This window comes from Artemia sp. Qi Xiang Cuo, chromosome 8 (genome assembly GCF_049724085.1).
Source record: "Artemia sp. Qi Xiang Cuo chromosome 8, ASM4972408v1, whole genome shotgun sequence".
Classification (NCBI taxonomy): Eukaryota; Metazoa; Arthropoda; class Branchiopoda; order Anostraca; family Artemiidae; genus Artemia; species Artemia sp. Qi Xiang Cuo.
In genome coordinates this window covers 44,746,826-44,770,423 of record NC_142801.1, presented here as the reverse complement: position 1 = coordinate 44,770,423, position 23,598 = coordinate 44,746,826, and the positions used below count along the sequence as shown (strand labels likewise).

The 23,598-nt window shown below is 32.5% G+C and overlaps 1 protein-coding gene across 1 annotated transcript in view; it reads left to right on the top strand.

The window, feature by feature from the left end:
- The window catches only part of LOC148949453 (pikachurin-like), a 293,057-nt gene that overhangs the window by 249,500 nt on the left and 19,959 nt on the right, over positions 1-23,598 (top strand). The window contains exon 11 of the mRNA XM_089093487.1: positions 5,729-5,959. Coding sequence (XP_088949613.1) covers positions 5,729-5,959 — 231 coding nt within the window. The remainder of the gene's footprint in view (positions 1-5,728; positions 5,960-23,598) is intronic.

The following is a 23,598-nucleotide window of genomic DNA, read 5'->3' as shown; positions in this document are numbered from 1 at the left end:
TTTCCAAGGAAAATAAGAAAAATACGATGAAAATACATTCCCATGGTTCTAATTCATATCCTTCAATTAGGGAGGTCAAGGCTTGGCAAGAAAAAGGGAATTTTCAGTGAAAAACTCACAAATATAGCTCTTAATATTGCTTTTCAGTGTTTTTTTCTACGAAAATAAGCAAAATACGACGAAATTACGTTCCCATGGTTCTAATTCATATCCTTCAATTAGGGAGGTCAAGGCTTGGCAAGAAAAAAGGAATTGCAACCAATCACATGTCGAGGCTTAACATTCTCAAGGTTTTAGCTTTTGACGGATAACTTTAAACCTAAGGAAATTTATGTATTTGGAATCAGCGTATAAAGCCAATCATTTTCGTGTATCTATAATTACTAAAATTCTGTTTTTCAGAGTTATGGTTACTTTCGGAGCAATTGCACTTTACTTCCACCTTGTTTCCCAAAAACTGTTTAAAATTAGGGTTTTTTTAGGTGTTTTCGTTTTTGCTTTATTGTTTGACTTGATAGGAATTCTGCAACAGGATGGTCGTTGAAATTTCTTAATGACTAAAGATTTTTTTAACAAGAAATGACTGAAAAGTGTTTTGGGGGAGATGGGTTGATTGGTAGAAGGATCTATTAGGATAGTTATAGTGGAGGCCGAGGTGCTAGTGAAAAACCCGTGTGGATGAGTTGAAATAAAAAATATTAACACGAAAAGGCTGAAAAGTGTTTTGGGGGAGATGGGTTGATTGGTAGAAGGATTTATTGCTTAAACATAACTGTACATAAACATAGTAATTTTTTGTCTAATTGTGTGTGTAAGTTTTTGTGTGCATGTAAGTTTTCTTGTGCATGTGACAGTTTTTGTTTTTATGTGTTTGTGTTTGTGTTTATCTATGTGTGTTTGTGTGTTTGTGTGTGTGTGTGTGTGGGTGTGTGTGTGTGTGTGTTTGTGTGTGTGTGTTTGTGTGTGTGTGTGTGTGTGTGTGTGTGTGTGTGTGTGTGTGTGTGTGTGTGTGTGTGTGTGTGTGTGTGTGTGTGTGTGTGTGTGTGTGTGTGTGTGTGTGTGTGTGTGTGTGTGTGTGTGTGTGTGTGTGTGTGTGTGTGTGTGTGTGTGTGTGTGTGTGTGTGTGTGTGTGTGTGTGTGTGTGTGTGTGTGTGTGTGTGTGTGTGTGTGTGTGTGTGTGTGTGTGTGTGTGTGTGTGTGTGTGTGTGTGTGTGTGTGTGTGTGTGTGTGTGTGTGTGTGTGTGTGTGTGTGTGTGTGTGTGTGTGTGTGTGTGTGTGTGTGTGTGTGTGTGTGTGTGTGTGTGTGTGTGTGTGTGTGTGTGTGTGTGTGTGTGTGTGTGTGTGTGTGTGTGTGTGTGTGTGTGTGTGTGTGTGTGTGTGTGTGTGTGTGTGTGTGTGTGTGTGTGTGTGTGTGTGTGTGTGTGTGTGTGTGTGTGTGTGTGTGTGTGTGTGTGTGTGTGTGTGTGTGTGTGTGTGTGTGTGTGTGTGTGTGTGTGTGTGTGTGTGTGTGTGTGTGTGTGTGTGTGTGTGTGTGTGTGTGTGTGTGTGTGTGTGTGTGTGTGTGTGTGTGTGTGTGTGTGTGTGTGTGTGTGTGTGTGTGTGTGTGTGTGTGTGTGTGTGTGTGTGTGTGTGTGTGTGTGTGTGTGTGTGTGTGTGTGTGTGTGTGTGTGTGTGTGTGTGTGTGTGTGTGTGTGTGTGTGTGTGTGTGTGTGTGTGTGTGTGTGTGTGTGTGTGTGTGTGTGTGTGTGTGTGTGTGTGTGTGTGTGTGTGTGTGTGTGTGTGTGTGTGTGTGTGTGTGTGTGTGTGTGTGTGTGTGTGTGTGTGTGTGTGTGTGTGTGTGTGTGTGTGTGTGTGTGTGTGTGTGTGTGTGTGTGTGTGTGTGTGTGTGTGTGTGTGTGTGTGTGTGTGTGTGTGTGTGTGTGTGTGTGTGTGTGTGTGTGTGTGTGTGTGTGTGTGTGTGTGTGTGTGTGTGTGTGTGTGTGTGTGTGTGTGTGTGTGTTTGTGTCTGTGTTTCTGTCTCTCTTTTTCTGTGTGTGTGTCGGTGTGTGTGTGAGTGTGGGGGTGTGTGTGTGTGTGTGAGTGTGTGTGGGTGTTAGTGAGTTTGTGTCTGTGTGTGTGTGTGTGTTTGTGTGTGTGTGTGTGTGTGTGTGTGTGTGTTTGTGTGTGTGTGTGTGTGTGTGTGTGTGTGTGTGTGTAAGTTTTCGTGTGTGTGTGCAAGTTTTTGCGTGTGTGTGTAAGTTTTTGTGTGTGTGTGTAAGTTTTTGTGCGTGTGTGTAAGTTTTTGTGTGCATGTAAGTTTTTTTGCGAATGTAAGTTTTCGTGTGCATGTGTTAGTTTTTCTGTGTGTGTGTGCGTTTGTTAGTGTTTGTGTGTTTGTTATTTTTTGAGTGTGTGTGTGTGTAAGTTTTCGTGTGTGTGCGTAAGTTTTCGTGTGTGTGTGTGTAAGTTTTTGTGTGTGTGTGTTAGTTTTTTTGAGTGTTTGTAAGTTTTTGTGTGTGAGTATGTTTTAGTGTGTGTGTGTGTTAGTTTTTGTGTGTGTGTATGTTTTCGTGTGTGTGTGTGTCAGTGTTTGTGTGTGTGTGTCTGTTTGTGTGTGTGTGTGTTAGTTTGTGTGTGTGTGTGTGTGTGTGTAAGTTTTTATGTGTCTATGATATTGTGTGTGTAAGTTTTGAAGTGTGTTTGTCATTTTTCTGTATGTGTGTGTGTGTGTAAGTTTTTGTGTGCATGTATGTTTTCGTGTGCATGTGTATGTTTTTGTGTGTGTTTGTGTGTGTGGTTGTAAGTTTTTGTGTGTGTGTAAGTTTTTTAGTGTCTGTGTAATTTTTCGTGTGTGTGTGTGTGTAATTTTTTGTGTGTGTGTTTAATTTTTTGTGCGTGTGTTTAAGTTTTTGTTTCTGTTTAAGTTTTTGTTATCATGTCTTTTTTTTTGTTCAAGTTAGTTTTTGCGTTTGTTTGTTATATTTTTTTTGTTGTTTTTAGTATTTTTGTGTCTAATCTTTTTTTTTTGTGTTTTATTTTTTTATTTGTTTTTGTTAGTTTGTGTGTGTGTGTGTGTTTTTGTAATTTTTTGTTTGTTTAATTTTTTTTTTTTTGTGTGTGTGTAAGTTTGTGTGTGTGTGTAAGTTTTTGTGTGTGTGTAAGTTTTGTCTTGTGTGTGTTCTTGTTCGTGGGTGTGTGTTTTTATGTTTTGTGTGTGTGTGTGTGTGTGTGTGTGTGCTAGTTTTTTTGCGTGTGTGTGTGAGTTTTTTTTGTGTTCTTGTGTAATTTTGTTTTTGTCTGTGTGTGTGTGTGTGTTAGTTTTTGTGTGTGTGTGTTATTTTTGGAATGTGTGTTTAAGTTTTCGTGTGTGCGTGTGTGTGTGTGTAAGTTTTGTGTGTGTGTGTGTGTGTGTGTAAGTTTGTGTGTGTGTGTGTGTGTAAGTTTTGGCGTGTGTGTGTAAGTTTTCATGTGTGTGTGTAAGTTTTCGTGTGTGTGTGTAAGTTTTTGTGTGTGTGTGTAAGTTTTTGTGCATGTGTGTAAGTTTTTGTGTGAGTGTAAGTTTTTGTGTGCATGTATGGGGACCGGGGGAGGGCCTTTGGGGCCCTGAGTGGGCGTTTGGGGATCCGGGGCCCCTTGAGGATTGGGTGGTCTTTTGGGAGCCCAGTGGACCTTTGGGGATCGGGAAAGGACCCGTGGAGGCCGGGGGAGTGCCTGGGGGGGTCTTTGGCCCGTTGGGAGCTTGGGGGGACCCTTGAGGACCGGGGAGGGCCTTTGGAGGCTCGGGTAGGGGCTTTTGGGGTCTGGGGGGCCCTTGAGCAACGATTGGTCCTTTGGGAGCCCGGTGGACCTGTGGGAGCCTGGGGAGGGCCTTTGGGGGCCCAGGGAGAGCCTTTGGGGGTCTGGGGGCTCTTTGGGAGCTTGGGAGGACCCTTGAGGACTGGGCGCTTCCTACGGGGTTGAGGTAGGGGGATTGGAACCCTTTGGGGTTGGGGTAGGGGGAGCGGAACCCTTGGGGGTGGGGGTCGGGGGAGCGGAGGCCTTTGGGGTTGTGGTAGAGGACCTCACAACACTGTTCAAATGGAACTTGTGTATTATAACGACCACAGATTTTCACCCTCAAATTCTCTTCTAAAATCTCTTCAAAAATCATATTTTATAATGTCTCTAACTGTTTTGCCGAAATAATTCCATAAAATAGCTAAGACGGTTTCGCCCAAATAATCCCTAAACGGAATTTCACCATGTTCCCTTTGTTTGGCATCTCTGTGCTGGCGCATTTCAATTATTTGGAAACATGATTCCCGCGCTAAGATCTAAATATTCGCTCAGAGACAGTTCTCTTTAGAAGCAACAAATTAATTCCCTTTCGTAAATCAATAATTCCCCTTAGAAAAAACAAATTAATTCCCCTTTCATCAATCAATCAATCATGACATCATCTGTCATGTGTGATCTAAACTTTGCCTCGGAAAACTTTATCTTGGTAGAACTCCAAATTAATTCCCTTTTGCGTCAAATATATTCTCTTTAGAACAACAAATTAATTCCCCTTTCATGTCAATCAATCAATCATGACATCATCTGTCATGTGTAATCTAAATTTTGCCCCAGAGACATTTCTGTTCGAACTCCAAAGACATTAATTAACTCAGCGTCATCCGTCAGACATTCCCCGGAGACAATTTGATTAATGACTCAATAATCCATGAAAGTGACAAAGTTCCTGTTTTTCCATTGTCACTGAAAAAGACCATAAAAACATCAAATAAATTGATCAACACACATAACCATTCATCCATCCATCCATCCATCCATCCATCCATCCATTCATCCATCCATCCATCCATCCAACCATTCATCCATACATCCATTCATCCATCCATCCATCCATCCATCCATACATCAATCCATACATCCATTCATCCATCCATCCATCCATCCATCCATCCATCCATTTAGTGATTATGTAAATCACCCCCCGTGTCATAAATCAATAATTCCCCGAGCGATTATGTAAATCACCCTCATGTCATTACACGTGGCCAAACAATAACATTGACTATGACATCTGGCTCGAATAACAACAAGAAGGGAGTGACAAAGTTCCTGTTTTTCCATTCTCACTGACAAAATCAATAAAACCATCAAATACATCGATCAACACACATAACCATCCATGAAAACAGACATAAATGTGACAAAGTTCCTGTTTTTCCATTCTCACTGACAAAGTCCATAAAACCATCCATAAATGTGACAAAATTCCTGTTTTTCAAAATCTCACTGACAAAAACCATAAAACACGCATAAATTATGTCCTGTCACGAGTCAATAAGGCCCTTCTACTGTGGTGGCCTAAAACTATTCAAGTTTAGTTTTTCTTTCCCATTTTGTTCTCTCCAAGTCTTACATTTTGTATTCTGATTTTTTAGTCTGCTTTTTATAGTTTTTTTCACCTTTTTACCGTGTTTATTTTCCTTTTCTAGACACTTACTATTTTCATGTTTACTGGAAATATTTTTACTAATTTTTAGACCATTTCTTTATTCAGGGAACTCAGTCAGAGGTGCACCTCAGAGAAGTCGGATGGCTAAGGAGCCAAAAATTCTCCCTCCCCCAAGAATATTTAGCATGTTTTGTATACGTGAAATATTGCTAATATGAATGAAATATTATAACATTAACAAAATACGTACGACAGCTGTCTCACATAAGCAGTACATGGATAAGCGTTACTCTTTAATTACAGGATTCGAGGAAGTCAGCTTTCATTGAGTTTGAGATTTCGAACAGAATCTCCTAATGGACTTATTTTGTGGGCAGGCAGAAAACATTCAATGTCTTTAAGCGATTTTTTCTCATTGACAATTGAGAAATCAAAAATTCATTTTCGATTTAGCTTGGGTCGAGACGAGGCAGATATCAGTGATGTTTTAACAGATGTTAGTGATGGAAGGTGGCACCATGTACAAATCTTAAGGTATGAGCTATTATTTAATCTAGCACTGTTCCTGTATCAAAATTGCGAGGTCAAAATCCACTCTCTATTTTATCGGCCATACCAAATTCATTTAATTTATCTCGTACTTATGCCTGACAAACTCAATGTATGCTATTTAGTCTATAGTAAAAAGATTGCGACTTTATTCAATTTCACTAAAATAAATTTTACAATATACCACAAAATGAAGTTTTGAAAATTGTATAAATTTTTCAAAGATCAATTTTCCTACGGTCGACATTTCGCTTTTTTAGATTAATTTCTACTGGTTCAATCTGATTGATTTTTTCTTATTTGATATTTAAAATATATCGAGTTTCATTTGCACCGTATGATTTATAGCTGTGTTGGGTAATTGTTACTAAGATTCCTCCTGTGAAGGAAGTACTATAATAACAAAAGGGTAGTACAGTTAGTAGAGATGCTCGTCTGGATTTGCGGAGACGTTTAGCAATCTCCATGTTATTTGCGGAGACATCCGTACCAAACAGGTTTTTCTGGTAGAACCTTATACTTTGCTGACACCCCCGTACCAAACAGGTTTTTCTAGTAGATATTCTATTCTACAGGTCATTACAACTTTGCCAAGAGATTTACGGGTTTGGTAGGTACAATCTGGTTAGGTGGGTATAATCACATTGCCTATTCAAAGGTAGCGTGCAATTTAAACTGTATCAATTGTTTTATTCCAGTTTTTCTAAACCAGTATTGTCTATAACTTAATTTACGTAGGTTAAACTTCCGGTGGTTAAGAAAGCGTAACGAGTAATTAAAGTATGAGAAATGGGGATGCTATAATTAGAATGGTTTTAAGTTGAAAATTGTGACGTAAAAATAACTCAGTCATTTGCTTGCGTGTATAAGAATTCCCATGTTATTTGCTTGCCTGTATTTTGTGTTAAATAAGTAGTTTTTGTATCTTTTAAAAGAGCTTTAAGGGGTTTGAGAGACTCAGTTGCCTGATTCCGTGTGGTTTTTCTTTACTTAGTGCTCATTAAAAAAGAAGTTTTTGTTTTATATAAGTAGTTTTTGTATATGTTAAAATAGCTTTAAGGGGTTCGAGAGACTCAGTTGCCTAATTCCGTGTGGTTTTCTTTAATTAGTGTTCATTAAAAACGAATTTTTTGTTTTAAATAAGTAGTTTTTTTATGTGTTAAAAGAACTTTAAGGGGTTTGAGAGACTCTGTTGCCTGATTCCGTGTGGTTTTTGTTTACTTAGTGCTCATTAAAAACGAAATTTTTGTTTTAATTAAGTAGTTTTTGTATCTGTTAAAAGAGCTTTACGGGGTTTGAGAGACTCGGTTGCCTGATTCCGTGTCGTTTTTCTTTACTTTGTGCCCAATAAAAAAGAAATTTTTGTGTTAAAAAAGTATTTTTTTTATATGTTAAAATAGCTGTACAGGGTTTTAGAGACTCTGTTTCCTTAGTCCGGGTGGTTTTTCTTTACTTAGTTCTCATTAAAAACAAAATTATTGTTGTAAATAATTAGTTTTTGTATCTTTTAAAATAGATTCATGGGGTTTGAGAGACTCTGTTGCCTGATTCCGTGTGGTTTTTCTTTACTTGATACCCATTAAAAACAAAATTTTTGTGTTAAATAAGTAGTTCTTGTATCTTTTAAAATAGCTTTGAGGGGTTTGAGAGGCTCTGTTGCCTGATTCCTTGTGGTTGCTCTTTACTTAGTGCTCATTAAAAACGATATTTTTGTTGTAAATAAGTAGTTCTTGTATCTTTTAAAATAACTTTACGGGGTTTGAGAGACTCCGTTGCCTGATTCCGTGTGGTTTTTCTTTACTTGATACCCATTAAAAACAAAATTTAGGATTTCTGTCAAATAAATAATTCTTATACATTTAAAAATAGCTTTACGGGATTTAAGAGACTCTGTAATGCTGTAGATATCAGTAAATACACTCGATATCCTAAAAGCGTTTAATTCAAAATTTTTTTAAAACTTCAAAATTTTTCAACTTTATTTATATTTTTCTTTTTGTACAGAACTTAAAATGTCAGAATATGCGTAAAGTTCTAACAATTGCGCTCTGTGATTGGTCATAGACACGATGTGACTTTCCCACTGGTATTTTATGACCGGTTATTGACACTACCTAATCTATTGCATGTATTAAATCAGTATTTTTTACGCAGTGGAATGATAAACACATAAGTCATATCTTTAAAAAAAAAGTGAAGATGGAGCATTTTAATAAAGTGTGTTTACATAACAAGGTAATTGTAGCATTGAATGCCGACAAAGAAAAGTATTTAAACTTTGAAACAAGTACAGATGGTAGCGCTATTGGAAATGTATGCATGCATTGTCATGACAGTAAGGAATTAAATTTCTTTGGAATACCGAAAAAATTCAACTCTTATGTTGGTGGTTATGTGAGATTGAGATCTCCAGAGATGATTGCACTCAAAGAGAATGCCAACATAAAAATAATCATTATGATAGAGGACAACTCCTTGCTACTGTTGCAGGTAACACATTACCTACTGATACATCCAATCGTCACCTTTCGGGTATTAGCATTCAATGAAAGATCAATAAAAGAAAGGCCTACTCTTCTACTAATATCATAAACCATATCTTGTCTACGTGCCGAAACTGTTACCTGTGTAAAAATAATGTGATAATAGACAGTGAAATTGCCAGAAAAATAAAAAGGGCATTGGCAGAAAATATCACTCTGGAATATAAAAATGAATCGATGAAAAACAAAGCACCTGCAAACGTTACTGTCATTGATCAAACAGTCATTGAACCAAATAATACCAAAGATGAAAAGAAAATTGAGCCTGTTGATGACACACCAGTAAAAATTGTGTATTACTCAAAATGGAATAATGATCATTCTACTGATTACGAACTACGAAAAGACAATAGCTACAATATCAAGAGAGAACATGGTGAACTATTTTATGGAACAGATTCAAAATGTCCAAAGTTAATCATTGATATTAATAATGTATCATAATATATTTTTTGTATTAATATTCTACATAGCATTATTTCATTAAAAACATATTATGCATTACATTGTTATGTGTTCATTATTTTTAGAGTAAGCTAGCATATAAAACGTTTATAATGTCTAATAAAACGTCGGAGACGCAAGAAAAGGAATTTGCATACATCTATTGTCAGACACATGGGATAACATTGACAAAATCTTGGTATCAAAATGAATAAATTATTTATCAACATCCGTTAATGGATATGTCATTATGAAAATATTGTAAGTAAGTAATTAAGTAACAAACTCTTTATTGAATTCACCTCTTTTTTACACAATACAGAAATTTAATTAAGGAAATTATGAAAAAAAAATGTAAGTAAGAAACAAACTCTTTCTTGAAGTCACCTCTTGGATACACAATGCATAAAATTCATGTTAGAAATTATGAAAAATTTTAAATAATTAGAACATTCTTTCCTGAATTAAACTTATGGATAAATAAAAAAGATATTTCATTCAACACATTATTACAAAATTAATATACAGTAAAGAACTCTTTCTTTAAGTCAACTCTTGGATACACAATGCAGAAATTTTATTCTTTCTTGAATTCACCTCCTGGATAAATAAAAAAGACATTTCATTCAAGAAATTATGACAAAATTCATAGTAAGTAACAAACTCTTTCTCGAAGTCACCTCTTGGATGCACAATGCAGAAATTTCATTTAAGAAATTTGAAAAATTTTTAAGTAAGTAACAAACTCTTTCCTGAAGTCACCTCTTGGATACACAATGCAGAAACTTCATTTAAGAAACTATAGAAAAAAATGTAAGTAAGTAAGTAACAAATTCTTTCTTGAAGTCACCTCTTGGCTACACAATACAGAAATTTCATTAAAGAAATCATGAAAAAATTCTAAGTACGTATTAAATTGTTTCTTGAATTCGCCTCCTGGGTAAATAAAAAAGACTGTTCATTAAAGAAATTATGAAAAAATTGTAAGTAAGCATCAACTTCTTTCTTGAATTCACCTGCTGGATAAGCAAAAAAGATATTTCGTTCAAGAAATTATGAGAAAATTCCAAGTAAGTAACAAACTCTTTATTGTTTTCATAACTTAGATACAAGATATAGAAATTTCATTCAAGAAATTATGAAAAAATTCTCTGTAAGTAACAATTTCTTTCTTGAAGTCAACTCTTGGATACACAATACGGAAATTTCATTTAAGAAATTATGAAAAAATTGTAAGCAAGTAACAAACTCTTTCCTGAAGTCACCTCTTGGATACACAATGCAGAAACTTCATTTAAGAAACTCTGAAAAAATTGTAAGTAAGTAACAAATTCTTTCTTGAAGTCACCTCTTGGATACACAATACAGAAATTTCAAAAAAGAAATTATGAAAAGATTGTAAGTAAGTAGCAAATTCTTTCTTGAATTCACCTGCTGGATAAACAAAAAGACATTTCGTTCAAGAAATTATGACAAAATTCTAAGTAAGTAAAAAACTCTTAATTGTTTTCACGACTTAGATATACGATGTAGAAATTTAATTCAAGAAATTATGAAGAAATTCTAAGTAAGTAACAATTTCTTTCTTGAAGTCAACTCTTGGATACACAATAGGGAAATTTCATTCAAGAAATTATGAAAATATTTGTAAGTAAGTAACAAACTCTTTTTGTTTTCACCTCTTGGATATACAGTACAGATACTTCATTCAAGAAATTATGAAAAAATCGCAAGTAAGGAACTTTTTTTTCTCTTTATCCCAAATAATTTTCACTTAGCTACACGATGTAGAAATTTAATTCAGAATAGTTTTATTCATTTCATGAAATTATGAAGAAATTGTAAGTTAGTAACAATAGCTTTCTTGAATTCGCTTCCTGGACACAATACAGATATTTAATTCAAGAAATCATAATAAAATCGCAAGTAAGTAATAAAGTCTTTATTGTTTTCACCTATTGGATACACAACACTGAAATTTCATTCAAGAAATTATGAAGGAACTGTAAATAGGTAACACACTCATGTTACCTCATGGATACACAATGCAGAAATTTCATTTAAGAAATTATCAAAAATTGTAAGTAAGTAGCAAATTCTTTCTTGAATTCACCTCCTGGGTAAATAAAAAAGACAGTTCATTAAAGAAATTATGACAAAATTCATATTAAGTAACAAACTCTTTCTCGAAGTCACCTCTTGGATACACAATGCAGAAATTTTATTCTTTCTTGAATTCACCTCCTGGATAAAGAAAAAAGAAATTTCATTAAAGAAATTATGAAAAAATTCATTGTAAGTAAAACAATCTTTTTTGAAGTCCCCTCTTTGAAGGACGTGTGATAAACTTCATTGAAGAAATTTGAAAAAAACTTAAGAAAGTATCAAACTTTTTTCTGAAGTAACCTTTTGGATGCACAATGAAAAAACGTCATTTAAGAAACTATAAAAGAAATGTAAGTAAGTAAGTAACAAATTCTTTCTTGAAGTCACCTCTTGGCTACACAATACAGAAATTTCATTAAAGAAATCATGAAAAAAGTGTAAGTACGTAGTAAATTGTTTCTTGAATTCGCCTCCTGGGTAAATAAAAAAGACAGTTCATTAATGAAATTATGAAAAATTGTAAGTAAGAAGCAAATTCTTTCTTAAATTCACCTGCTGGATAAACAAAAAAGACATTTCGTTCAAGAAATTATGACAAAATTCCAAGTAAGTAACGAACCCTTTATTGTTTTCATAACTTAGATACACAATGTTGAAATTTAATTCAAGAAATTATGAAAAAATTCTCAGTAAGTAACAATTTCTTTCTTGAAGTCAACTCTTGGATACACAATACGGAAATTTCATTTAAGAAATTATGAAAAAATTGTAAGCAAGTAACAAACTCTTTCCTGAAGTCACCTCTTGGATACACAATGCAGAAACTTCATTAAAGAAACTATGAAAAAAATGTAAGTAAGTAACAAATTCTTTCTTGAAGTCACCTCTTGGATACGCAATATATAAATTTTATGAAAGAAATTATGAAAAAATTGTAAGTAAGTAGCAAATTCTTTCTTGAATTCACCTGCTGGATAAACAAAAATACATTTCGTTCAAGAAATTATGACAAAATTCTAAGTAAGTAACAAACTCTTAATTGTTTTCACGACTTAGATATACGATGTAGAAATTTAATTCAAGAAATTATGTAGAAATTCTAAGTAAGTAACAATTTCTTTCTTGAAGTCAACTCTTGGATACACAATAGGGAAATTTCATTCAAGAAATTATGAAAATATTTGTAAGTAAGTAACAAACTCTTTGTTTTCACCTCTTGGATATACAGTACAGATACTTCATTCAAGAAATTATGAAAAAATCGCAAGTAAGTAGCTTTTTTTTATCTTTATCACAAACAGTTTTCACTTAGCTACACGATGTAGAATTTAATTTAGAATAGTTTTATTCATTTCCTTAAATTATGAAGAAATTGTAAGTAAGTAAAAATAGCTTTCTTGAATTCGCTTCATGGACACAATACAGATATTTAATTCAAGAAATCATAATAAAATCGCAAGTAAGTAATAAAATCTTTATTGTTTTCACCTATTATATACAAAATACTGAAATTTCATTCAGGAAATTATGAAGGAATTGTATATAGGTAACACACTCATGTTACCTAATTGATACACAATGCATAAATTTCATTTAAGAAATTATCAAAAATTGTAATTAAGTAGCAAATTCTTTCTTGAATTCGCCTCCTGGGTAAATAAAAAAGACAGTTCATTAAAGAAATTATGAAAAAATTGTAAGTAAGTAGCAAATTCTTTCTTGAATTCACCTGCTGGATAAACAAAAAAGACATTTTGTTCCAGAAATTATGACAAAATTCCAAGTAAGTAACAAACTCTTTATTGTTTTCATGACTTAGATACATGATGTAGAAATTTAATTCAAGAAATTATGAAAAAATTCTCAGTAAGTAACAATTTCTTTCTCGAAGTCAACTCTTGGATACACAATACGGATATTTCATTTAATAAATTATTAAAAAATTGTAGGAAAGTAACACACTCTTTCCTGAAGTCATATCTTGGATACACAATGCAGAAACTTCATTTAAGAAACTATGAAAAAATTGTAAGTAAGTAACAAATTCTTTCTTGAAGTCACCTCTTGGATACACAATGCTGAAATTTCATTCAAGAAATTATGAAAATATTTGTAAGTAAGTAACAAACTCTTTTTGAATTCATCTCTTGGATATACAGTACAGATACTTCATTAAAGAAATTATTAACAAAACGCAACTAAGTAACTTTTTTTTTCTAATTATCACAAACAATTTTCACTTAGATACACGATGTAGAAATTTAATTCAAGAAAGTATGAAAAAATTCTCAGTAAGTAACAATTTCTTTCTTGAAGTCAACTCTTGGATACACAATACGGAAATTTCATTCAAGAATTTCATGACTTAGATACACGATGTAGAAATTTGATTCAAGAAATTATGAAAAAATTCTCAGTAAGTAACAATTTCTTTCTTGAAGTCGACTCTTGGATACACAATACGGAAATTTCATTTAAGAAATTATGAAAAAATTGTAAGCAAGTAACAAACTCTTTCCTGAAGTCACCTCTTGGATACACAATGCAGAAACTTCATTTAAGAAACTATGAAAAAATTGTAAGTAAGTAACAAATTATTTCTTGAAGTCACCTCTTGGATACACAATACAGAAATTTCATTGAAGAAATTATTAAAAAATTGTAAGTAAGTAGCAAATTCTTTCTTGAATTCACCTGCGGGATAAACAAAAAGACATTTCGTTCAAGAAATTATGACAAAATCCTAAGTGAGTAACAAACTCTTAATTGTTTTCACGACATAGATATACGATGTGGAAATTTAATTCAAGAAATTATGAAGAAATTCGCAGTAGGTAACAAACTCTTTTTTTGATTTCACCTCTTGAATATACAGTACTGATACTTCATTCAAGAAACTAAGAAAAAATCGCAAGTAAGTAACTTTTTTTTCTCTTTATCACAAACAATTTTCACTTAGCTACACGATGTAGAAATTTAATTCAAGAAATTATGAAAAAATTCTCAGTAAGTAACAATTTCTTTCTTGAAGTCAACTCTTGGATACACAATACGGAAATTTCATTCAAGAAATTATAAAATATTTGTAAGTAAGTAACAATCTCTTTATTGATTTCACCTCTTGAATGTACAGTACAGATACTTCATTCAAGAAACGTGATTAAACACGTTTTGAAACTACATGCTATTTGCTTGCCTTTCCTTGGCACCTTTCCAAATGAGCGGGGATTCCCCAACGGTTCCTACACATTGCAAAAAAGTGAGCAGTATGAAAACTCCACGTTTCCAACCAGACTGGTTTTTTAGCTAAATCTTTGGAAACAGCCCAGCCTCTATTTCTGACCGTTTAAGTTTTGATGTTAGTGTTTTCAGTCAAAAGCTATCACCATGAGAAAAGAGGTTGAGAAAATTGCCTGATTGTTGAAAAATGGGGGAAATATCCTCCAAAAGTCGACAGGAATGCCCCCCTCCCGCGCTGTCTCGGTTATGTTGAATAAAATATGCAAAGTCGACATAGCTTTATTTCATTTTTAAGGTTAATTTAGACGCGGTTACGTGCGCGCACGTAACTTCGTCTAAATTGACCTTAAAAAATGAAATAAAGCTGCTCACTTTCGTACTGCTCACTTTTTTGCAATGTGTAGGAACCGGTGGGGAATCCCCGCTCATTTGGAAAGGTGCCGAGGAAAGGCAAGCAAATAGCATGTAGTTTCAAAACGTGTTTAATCAAGTTTCTTGAATGAAGCATCTGTACTGTACACTCAAGAGGTGAAATCAATAAAGAGCTTGTTACTTACTTACAAATATTTTCATAATTTCTTGAATGAAATTTCCCTATTGTGTATCCAAGAGTTGACTTCAAGAAAGAAATTGTTACTTACTGAGAATTTTTTCATAATTTCTTGAATTAAATTTCTACATCGTGTAGGTAAGTAAAAATTATTTGTGATAAAGAGAAAAAAAAGTTACTTACTTGCGATTTTTTCATAATTTCTTGAATGAAGTATCTGTACTGTATATCCAAGAGTTGAAATCAAAAAAAGAGTTTGTTACTTACTGAGAATTTCTTCATAATTTCTTGAATTAAATTTCTACATCGTATATCTAAGTCACGAGAACAATTAAGAGTTTGTTACTTACTTAGAATTTTGTCATAATTTCTTGAACGAAATGTCTTTTTGTTTATCCCGCAGGTGAATTCAAGAAAGAATTTGCTACTTACTTACAATTTTTTCATAATTTCTTCAATGAAATTTCTGTATTGTGTATCCAAGAGGTGACTTCAAGAAATAATTTGTTACTTACTTACAATTTTTTTCATAATTTCTTAAATGAAGTTTCTGCATTGTGTATCCAAGAGGTGACTTCAGGAAAGAGTTTGTTACTTGCTTACAATTTTTTCATAATTTCTTAAATGAAATTTCCGTCTTGTGTATCCAAGAGTTGACTTCAAGAAAGAAATTGTTAATTACTGAGAATTTTTTCATAATTTCTTGAATCAAATTTCTACATCGTTTATCTAAGTCATGAAATTCTTGAATGAAATTTCCGTATTGTGTAATCAAGAATTGAATTCAAGAAACAAATTGTTACTTACTGAGAATTTTTTCATAATTTCTTGAATTAAATTTCTACATCGTGTAGCTAAGTGAAAATTGTTTGTGATAGAGAGAAAAAAAAAGTTACTTACTTGCGATTTTTTCATAATTTCTCGAATGAAGTATCTGTGCTGTATATCAAAGAAGTGAAATCAAAAAGAGTTTGTTACTTCCTTACAAATATTTTCATAATTTCTTAAATGAAATTTCCGTATTGTGTATCAAAGAGTTGACATCAAGAAAGAAATTGTTACTTACTGAGAATTTTTTCACAATTTCTTGAATCAAATTTCTACATCGTTTAGCTAAGTCGTGAAAACAATAAAGAGTTTGTTACTTACTTAGAATTTTGTCACAATTTCTTGAACGAAATGTCTTTTTGTTTATCCAGCAGGTGAATTCAAGAAGGAATTTGCTACTTACTTACAATTTTTTCATAATTTTCTTTAATGAAATTTCTGTATTGTATATCCAAGAGGTGACTTCAAGACAGAATTTGTTACTTCCTTACAATTTTTTCATAGTTTCTTAAATGAAGTTTCTGCTTTGTGTATCCAAGAGGTGACTTCAGGAAAGAGTTTGTTACTTGCTTACAATTTTTTCATAATTTCTTAAATGAAATTTCCGTATTGTGTATCCAAGAGTTGACTTCAAGAAAGAAATTGTTACTTACTGAGAATTTTTTCATAATTTCTTGAATTAAATTTCTACATCGTGTATCTAAGTCATGAAAACAATAAAGAGTTTGTTACTTACTTGGAATTTTTTCATAATTTCTGAAACGAAACGTCTTTTTTGTGTATCCATCAGGCGAACTCAATAAGGAATATGCTACTAACTTACAATTTTTTTCCTAATTTCGTTAATGAATTATATTTTTTATTAAACCGTGGGTCAAATTTAAGAATGAATTTGATAATTAATTAAAGTTTTTTATAATTTCTTAAATGAAATTTCTGCATTGTGTATCCATGATGTAACATGAGTGTGTTACCTATTTACAATTCCTTAATAATTTCTTGAATGAAATTTCAGTATTGTTTATCAAATAGGTGAAAACAATAAAGAATTTATTACTTACTTGCGATTTTATTATGATCTCTTGAATTAAATATCTGTATTGTGTCCAGGAAGCGAATTCAAGAAAGCTATTGTTACTAACTTACAATTTCTTCATAATTTAATGAAATGAATAAAACTATTCTAAATTAAATTTCTACATCGTGTAGCTAAGTGAAAATTGTTTGTGATAAAGAGAAAAAAAAGTTACTTACTTGCGATTTTTTCATAATTTCTTGAATGAAGTATCTGTACTGTATATCCAAGAGGTGAAAACAAAAAGAGTTTGTTACTTACTTACAAATATTTTCATAATTTCTTGAATGAAATTTCCGTATTGTGTATCCAAGAGTTGACTTCAAGAAAGAAATTGTTACTTACTGAGAATTTCTACATAATTTCTTGAATTAAATTTCTACATCGTATATCTAAGTCGTGAAAACAATTAAGAGTTTGTTAATTACGTAGAATTTTGTTATAATTTCTTGAACGAAATGTCTTTTTGTTTATCCAGCAGGTGAATTCAAGAAAGAATTTGCTACTTACTTACAATTTTTTAATAATTTCTTTAATGAAATTTCTGTATTGTGTATCCAAGAGGTGACTTCAAGAAAGAATTTTTTACTTACTTACAATTTTTTCATAGTTTCTTAAATGAAATTTCCGTATTGTGTATCCAAGAGTTGACTTCAAGAAAGAAATTGTTACTTACTGAGAATCTTTTCATAATTTCTTGAATGAAATTTCTACATCGTGTATCTAAGTTATGAAAACAATAAAGAGTTCGTTACTTACTTGGAATTTTGTCATAATTTCTTGAACGAAATGTCTTTTTTGTTTATCCAGCAGGTGAATTCAAGAAAGAATTTGCTACTTACTTACAATTTTTTCATAATTTCTTTAATGAACTGTCTTTTTTATTTACCCAGGAGGCGAATTCAAGAAACAATTTACTACGTACTTACAATTTTTTCATGATTTCTTTAATGAAATTTCTGTATTGTGTAGCCAAGAGGTGACTTCAAGAAAGAATTTGTTACTTACTTACTTACATTTTTTTTGTAGTTTCTTAAATGAAGTTTCTGCATTGTGTATCCAAGAGGTGACTTCAGGAAAGAGTTTGTTACTTGATTAAAATTTTTTAAAATTTCTTAAATGAAATTTCTGCATTGTGTATCCAAGAGGTGACTTCGAGAAAGAGTTTGTTACTTACTATGAATTTTGTCATAATTTCTTGAATGAAATGTCTTTTTTATTTATCCATGAGGTTAATTCAAGAAGGAATAAATTTCTGCATTGTGTATCAAAGAGGTGACTTCGAGAAAGAGTTTGTTACTTACTATGAATTTGTCATAATTTCTTGAATGAAATGTCTTTTTTATTTATCCAGGAGGTGAATTCAAGAAAGAATTTTGTACTTACTTACAATTTTTGATAATTTCTTAAATGAAATTTCTGCATTGTGTTTCCAAGAGGTGACTTCAAGAAAGAGTTTATTACTTACTTACAATTTTTTTTTTCATAATTTCTTTAATTAAATTTCTGTATTGTGTATCCAAGAAGTGAATTCAAGAATGAGTTTCTTACTTACTTACTTACTTAAAATTTTTTCATAATGACATATCCATTAATGGATGTTGATAAATAATTTATTCCTTCTGATACCAAGATTTTGTCAATATTATCCCATGTGTCTGACAATAGATGTATGCAAATTCCTTTTCTTACATCTCCTACGTTTTATTAGACATTCTAAACGTTTGATATGCTAGCTTACTCTAAAAATAATGAACACATAACAATGTAATGCATAATATATTTTTAATGAAATAATGCTATGTAGAATAATAGTACAAAAAATATATTATGATACATTATTAATATCAATGATTAACTTTGGACAGTTTGAATCTGTTCCATAAAATAGTTCACCATGTTCTCTCTTGATATTGTAGCTATTGTCTTCTCTTAGTTCGTAATCAGTAGAATAATCATTATTCCATTTTGAGTCATACACAATTTTTACTGGTGTGTCATCAACAGGCTCAATATGCTTTTCGTCTTTGGTATTATTTGGTTCAATGACTGTTTGATCAATGACAGTAACGTTTGCAGGTGCTTTGTTTTTCATCGATTCAGCTTTATATTCCATAGTGATATTTTCTGACAATGCCCTTTTTATTTTTCTGGCAATTTCACTCTCTATTATCACATTATTTTTACACAGGTAACAGTTTCGGCACGTAGAGAAGATATAGTTTACGATATTAGTAGAAGAGTAGGCCTTTCTTTTATTGATCTTTCGTTGAATGCTAATACACGAAAGGTGACAATTGGATGTATCAGTAGGTAATGTGTTACCTGCAACAGTAGCAAGGAGTTGTCCTCTATCATCAATAATTATTTTTATGTTGGCATTCTCTTTGAGTGCAATCATCTCTGGAGATCTCAATCTCGCATAACCACCAACATAAGAGTTGAATTTTTTCGGTATTCCAAAGAAATTTAATTCCTTACTGTCATGACAATGCATGCATACATTTCCAATAGTGCTATCATCTGTACTTGTTTCAAAGTTTAAATACTTTTCTTTGTCGGCATTCAATGCTACAATAACCTTGTTATGTAAACACACTTTATTAAAATGCTCCATCTTCACTTTTTTTTAAGATATGACTTATGTGTTTATCGTTCAACTGCGTAAAAAATACTGATTTAATAAATGCAATAGATTAGGTAGTGTCAATAACCGGTCATAGAATACCAGTGGGAAAGTCACATCGTGTCTCTGACCAATCACAGAGAGCAATTGTTAGAACTGTAAGCATATTTTGATATTTTAAGCTATGTACAAAAAGAAAAAAATAAATAAAATTGAAAAATTTTGAAGTTTTAAAAAAGTTTGAATTAAACCCTCTTAGGATATCGAGTGTCTTTACTGAAAACTACTGCATTACAGAGTCTCTCAAATCCCGTAAAGCTATTTTAAAATGTATAATTATTTATTTAACAGAAATCCTAAATTTTTTTTTTAATGGGTATCAAGTAAAGAAAAACCACACGGAATCAGGCAACGGAGTCTCTCAAACCCCGTAAAGTTATTTTAAAAGATACAAGAACTACTTATTTACAACAAAAATTTCGTTTTTAATGAGCACTAAGTAAATAACAACCACACGGAATCAGGCAACAGAGTCTCTCAAATCTCTTACAGCTCTTTTAAAAGATACAAGAACTACTTATTTAACACAAAAATTTCGTTTTTAATGGGTATCAAGTAAAGAAAAACAACACGGAATCAGGCAACAGAGTCTCTCAAACCCCGTAAAGCTCTTTTAAAAGATACAAGAACTACTTATTTACAACAAAAATGTTGTTTTTAATGAGCACTAAGTAAAGAAAAACCATATGGAATCAGGCAACAGAGTCTCTCAAACCCCTTAAAGCTCTTTTAAAAGATACAAGAACTACTTATTTAACACAAAAATTTTGTTTTTAATGGGCACCAAGTAAAGAAAAACCACACTGAATCAGGCAATAGAGTCTCTCAAACCCCTTAAAGCTCTTTTAATAGATAAAAAAACTACTTATTTAAAACAAAAACTTCGTTTTTAATGAGCACTAAGTAAAGAAAAACCACACGGAATCAGGCAACAGAGTCTCTCAAACCCCTTAAAGCTCTTTTAAAAGATAAAAAAACTACTTATTTAAAACAAAAACTTCGTTTTTAATCAAAACCAATTAAAGAAAAACCACACGGAATCAGGCAACAGAGTCTCTCGAACCCCTTAAAGCTCTTTTAACAGATACAAAAACTAATTATATAAAACAAAACTTCGTTTTTAATTAGCACTATGTAAAGAAAAACCACACGGAATCAGGCAACTGAGTCTCTCAAACCCATTAAAGCTCTTTTAACAGATACAAAAACTACTTATTTAACACAAAATACAGGCAAGCAAATAACATGGGAATTTCTATACATGCAAGCAAATTATTGAGTTATTTTTACGTCACAATTGTCAACTTAAAACCTTTCTAATTAGAGCATCCCCATTTCTCATACTTTAATTACTCGTTACACTTTCTTAACCACCGGAAGTTTAACCTACGTAAATTAAGATATAGACAATACTGGTTTAGAACAACTTGAATAAAACAATTGATACAGTTTAAATTGCACGCTGCCTTTGAATAGGCAATGTGATTATACCCACCTAACCAGATTGTACCTACCAAACCCTTAAATTTCTTGGCAAAGATGTAATGACCTGTAGAATAGAATATCTACTAGAAAAACCTGTTTGGTACGGGGGCGTCAGCAAAGTATAAGGTTCTACCAGAAAAACCTGTTTGGTACGGATGTCTCCGCAAATAACATGGAGATTGCTATACGTCTCCGCAAATCCAGACGAGCATCTCTACTACAGTTCGACCCCCCTTATAACCTTTTTTCCAAATATAACGGTCACTACAATCGCAGTTGTACCCCCGCCCCACAACGGGGCCAGTTACAGCTCAAAATAACATTTTTATCCATTGTTTTTCACTGCTGCAAGAAATCTTTTCTCCGAGAGACGGGCAACTTTCCTATTACCCGCTCTTTAGGATCACATCGTACGTCATTTTGAAAGATGAGAACAACTGGAAAGATATGTCAGTTGAAAAAGATCGGAAAAAGTTGATTAGAAGGAATCATGAAAATCTGATTAATGGAAATTGTCTGTATGCTATAAATTAAAAATTTTGCTATTATAGTGTTTTGCTCAGAATTTTTTTTATATAGACTAGGGCAATATCTGACCCGATTGAATGGGGAGGATGGAATGCGTAATAGCAGTTGACCGATGTATTTGGAAAGTGTTGAATGTAGAATATAATGACAGTATACCTTTGTAATTATATTGTTTTCTTCACAGAAAGAATCTTGGTCCATAGCTCCCCTGTATTTTTCATAGAGTTTTGTATTTCTTGATGCTTATATGGCACGAGCGTGCGTAGCTGTATTGGCATCAGGGAGCTTGGTGATATGATGAGTTTTCAGTAGTAGTAGTAGTAGCAGTAGCAACAGTAGTAGCAATAGTAGAAGTATATAAAACTTAGAAGTGTATTATGTGGAAAGGTTGTTGTTCTACTCAAGGGAGAAAAATTTAAGTCCGTTTTGGCAGATTTATATCGAAACTAAATCGGCTTTCCTCTGACAAAACTTAGTATCAATACGAGAATATAATTTTGAGTTAAGGATGGACCAGCAAATAACAAAAAAATCATCCTCAAAAGATTCCTATATCAGTCCTTTTTTTAGTAATTTCAAAATGGAGTCTGTTCAGTCATCAATCAATCATTCTATTTATGCTACGAGTTTTAAAACAAAAATGTTAATGGCTGCATGGCCCGAGAAGCTTATTTTTTTGTTTCTAAGTCATACATTTTTCGGTCGTTACGGTGAAATTAATGAATGGACGCAAAGTCTCTATATTTCCAAATCCAGGCTTTTCATTTCTATTTCCAAGTATTTATGTTAGGTATAATTTTTCCTTTTCCTCATGGGCTGAAATTCCTACCCCTTTACTTTCAATATAAATAATGATAGTAATAAGTTAGGTTCACTCTAAAGTTTCTTGCAAAATTTGCACCGCTCATCAATAAGAATTGTCATCTTTTCAGTTCAAACTTTTTGGCACCTTCATCATAACTAAAGAAAGAAAAAAAGAAAAGAAAAAAAAATCCAAAATCTTTAGGAACATAGTAATATAATTTAAAAAGAGCAAAGCCAATCCACTTGTTTGTCTATAGTTTTCAATGCCTATTGTTTCTCACTTTTAAATTTCTTTGAAGAGTAACTGCTCATTAATCATAATAATATACGTATATATACGTTTTTTCAGTCTTTGGTTTCAAATTCTATTTGAATAACAAGGTTAATGGTGTCGTGATTCCTCGAGAAGGAAGATATTCATTATTAGAAGTTCGCAGGCCATGGTTACTTATACAATAAAGAGTGGTTTTATGTAGGGATATGTATTTCAACAATAAGAAAATGTTTTTTTTTTATGTCTTTGTGTATTGAGTCATATTCACCGTAGTTAAGTTGGGAAAATGATAAATTATACAAAATCACTGTCAGGATTTTATTTCTAAACAAAAAATTTCATGAGGTAAGTTCCACGAACCCTGGCTGCAAAAAGTGGAGCTCAATTTTTTTTTCTTTTCATACGAGTTAATTTAACCTTACTTACTTACTTATACTTATTAAAAAAAAAACAATTAGCCCTCCTTAAGCTTTCGCTTGCTTGGAGTATCCCCTTTAACATAGTAATACAATTTAAAAAGAGCAAAGCCAATCCACTTGTTTGTCTATAGTTTTCAATACCTATTGTTTCTCACTTTTAAATTTCTTTGAAGAGTACCATTAGAAGTTATGATATTGAATTTTCAAACGGTGGTCACACAAAAAAAAAAACATGTAAAAAGACAGAAATAACCTCACCAGTGTGTCGAAGTTTTAGCCTAAAGTACGCCATTGATCCTTAAATTTAAAGAATCATAAGGATATATTCTGAAATTTAATAAACATGGATATCTGCACATTCTGTAAATTTTTTTGCTATCGAGCACAAGCTTACGCCATAGAAAATAATTCAGCTAAATTCCTTTTAAGATACCCTGGGCACATCTTCAAAGAAAATTAAAAACTTATCTATACATGGGGTATTTATCATATACACGTAGCTGTGGCTATTGACTGTTTGGCGGAGAACCTGTCGTGGTCTTGGTTTGACGTGTTATAAGTGAGGTTGGTTGAACACGATAAAACATGGGAAGATTAATTTTCTGCATAAAAAGACTTACTAAACACTAAAAATATAAGTAT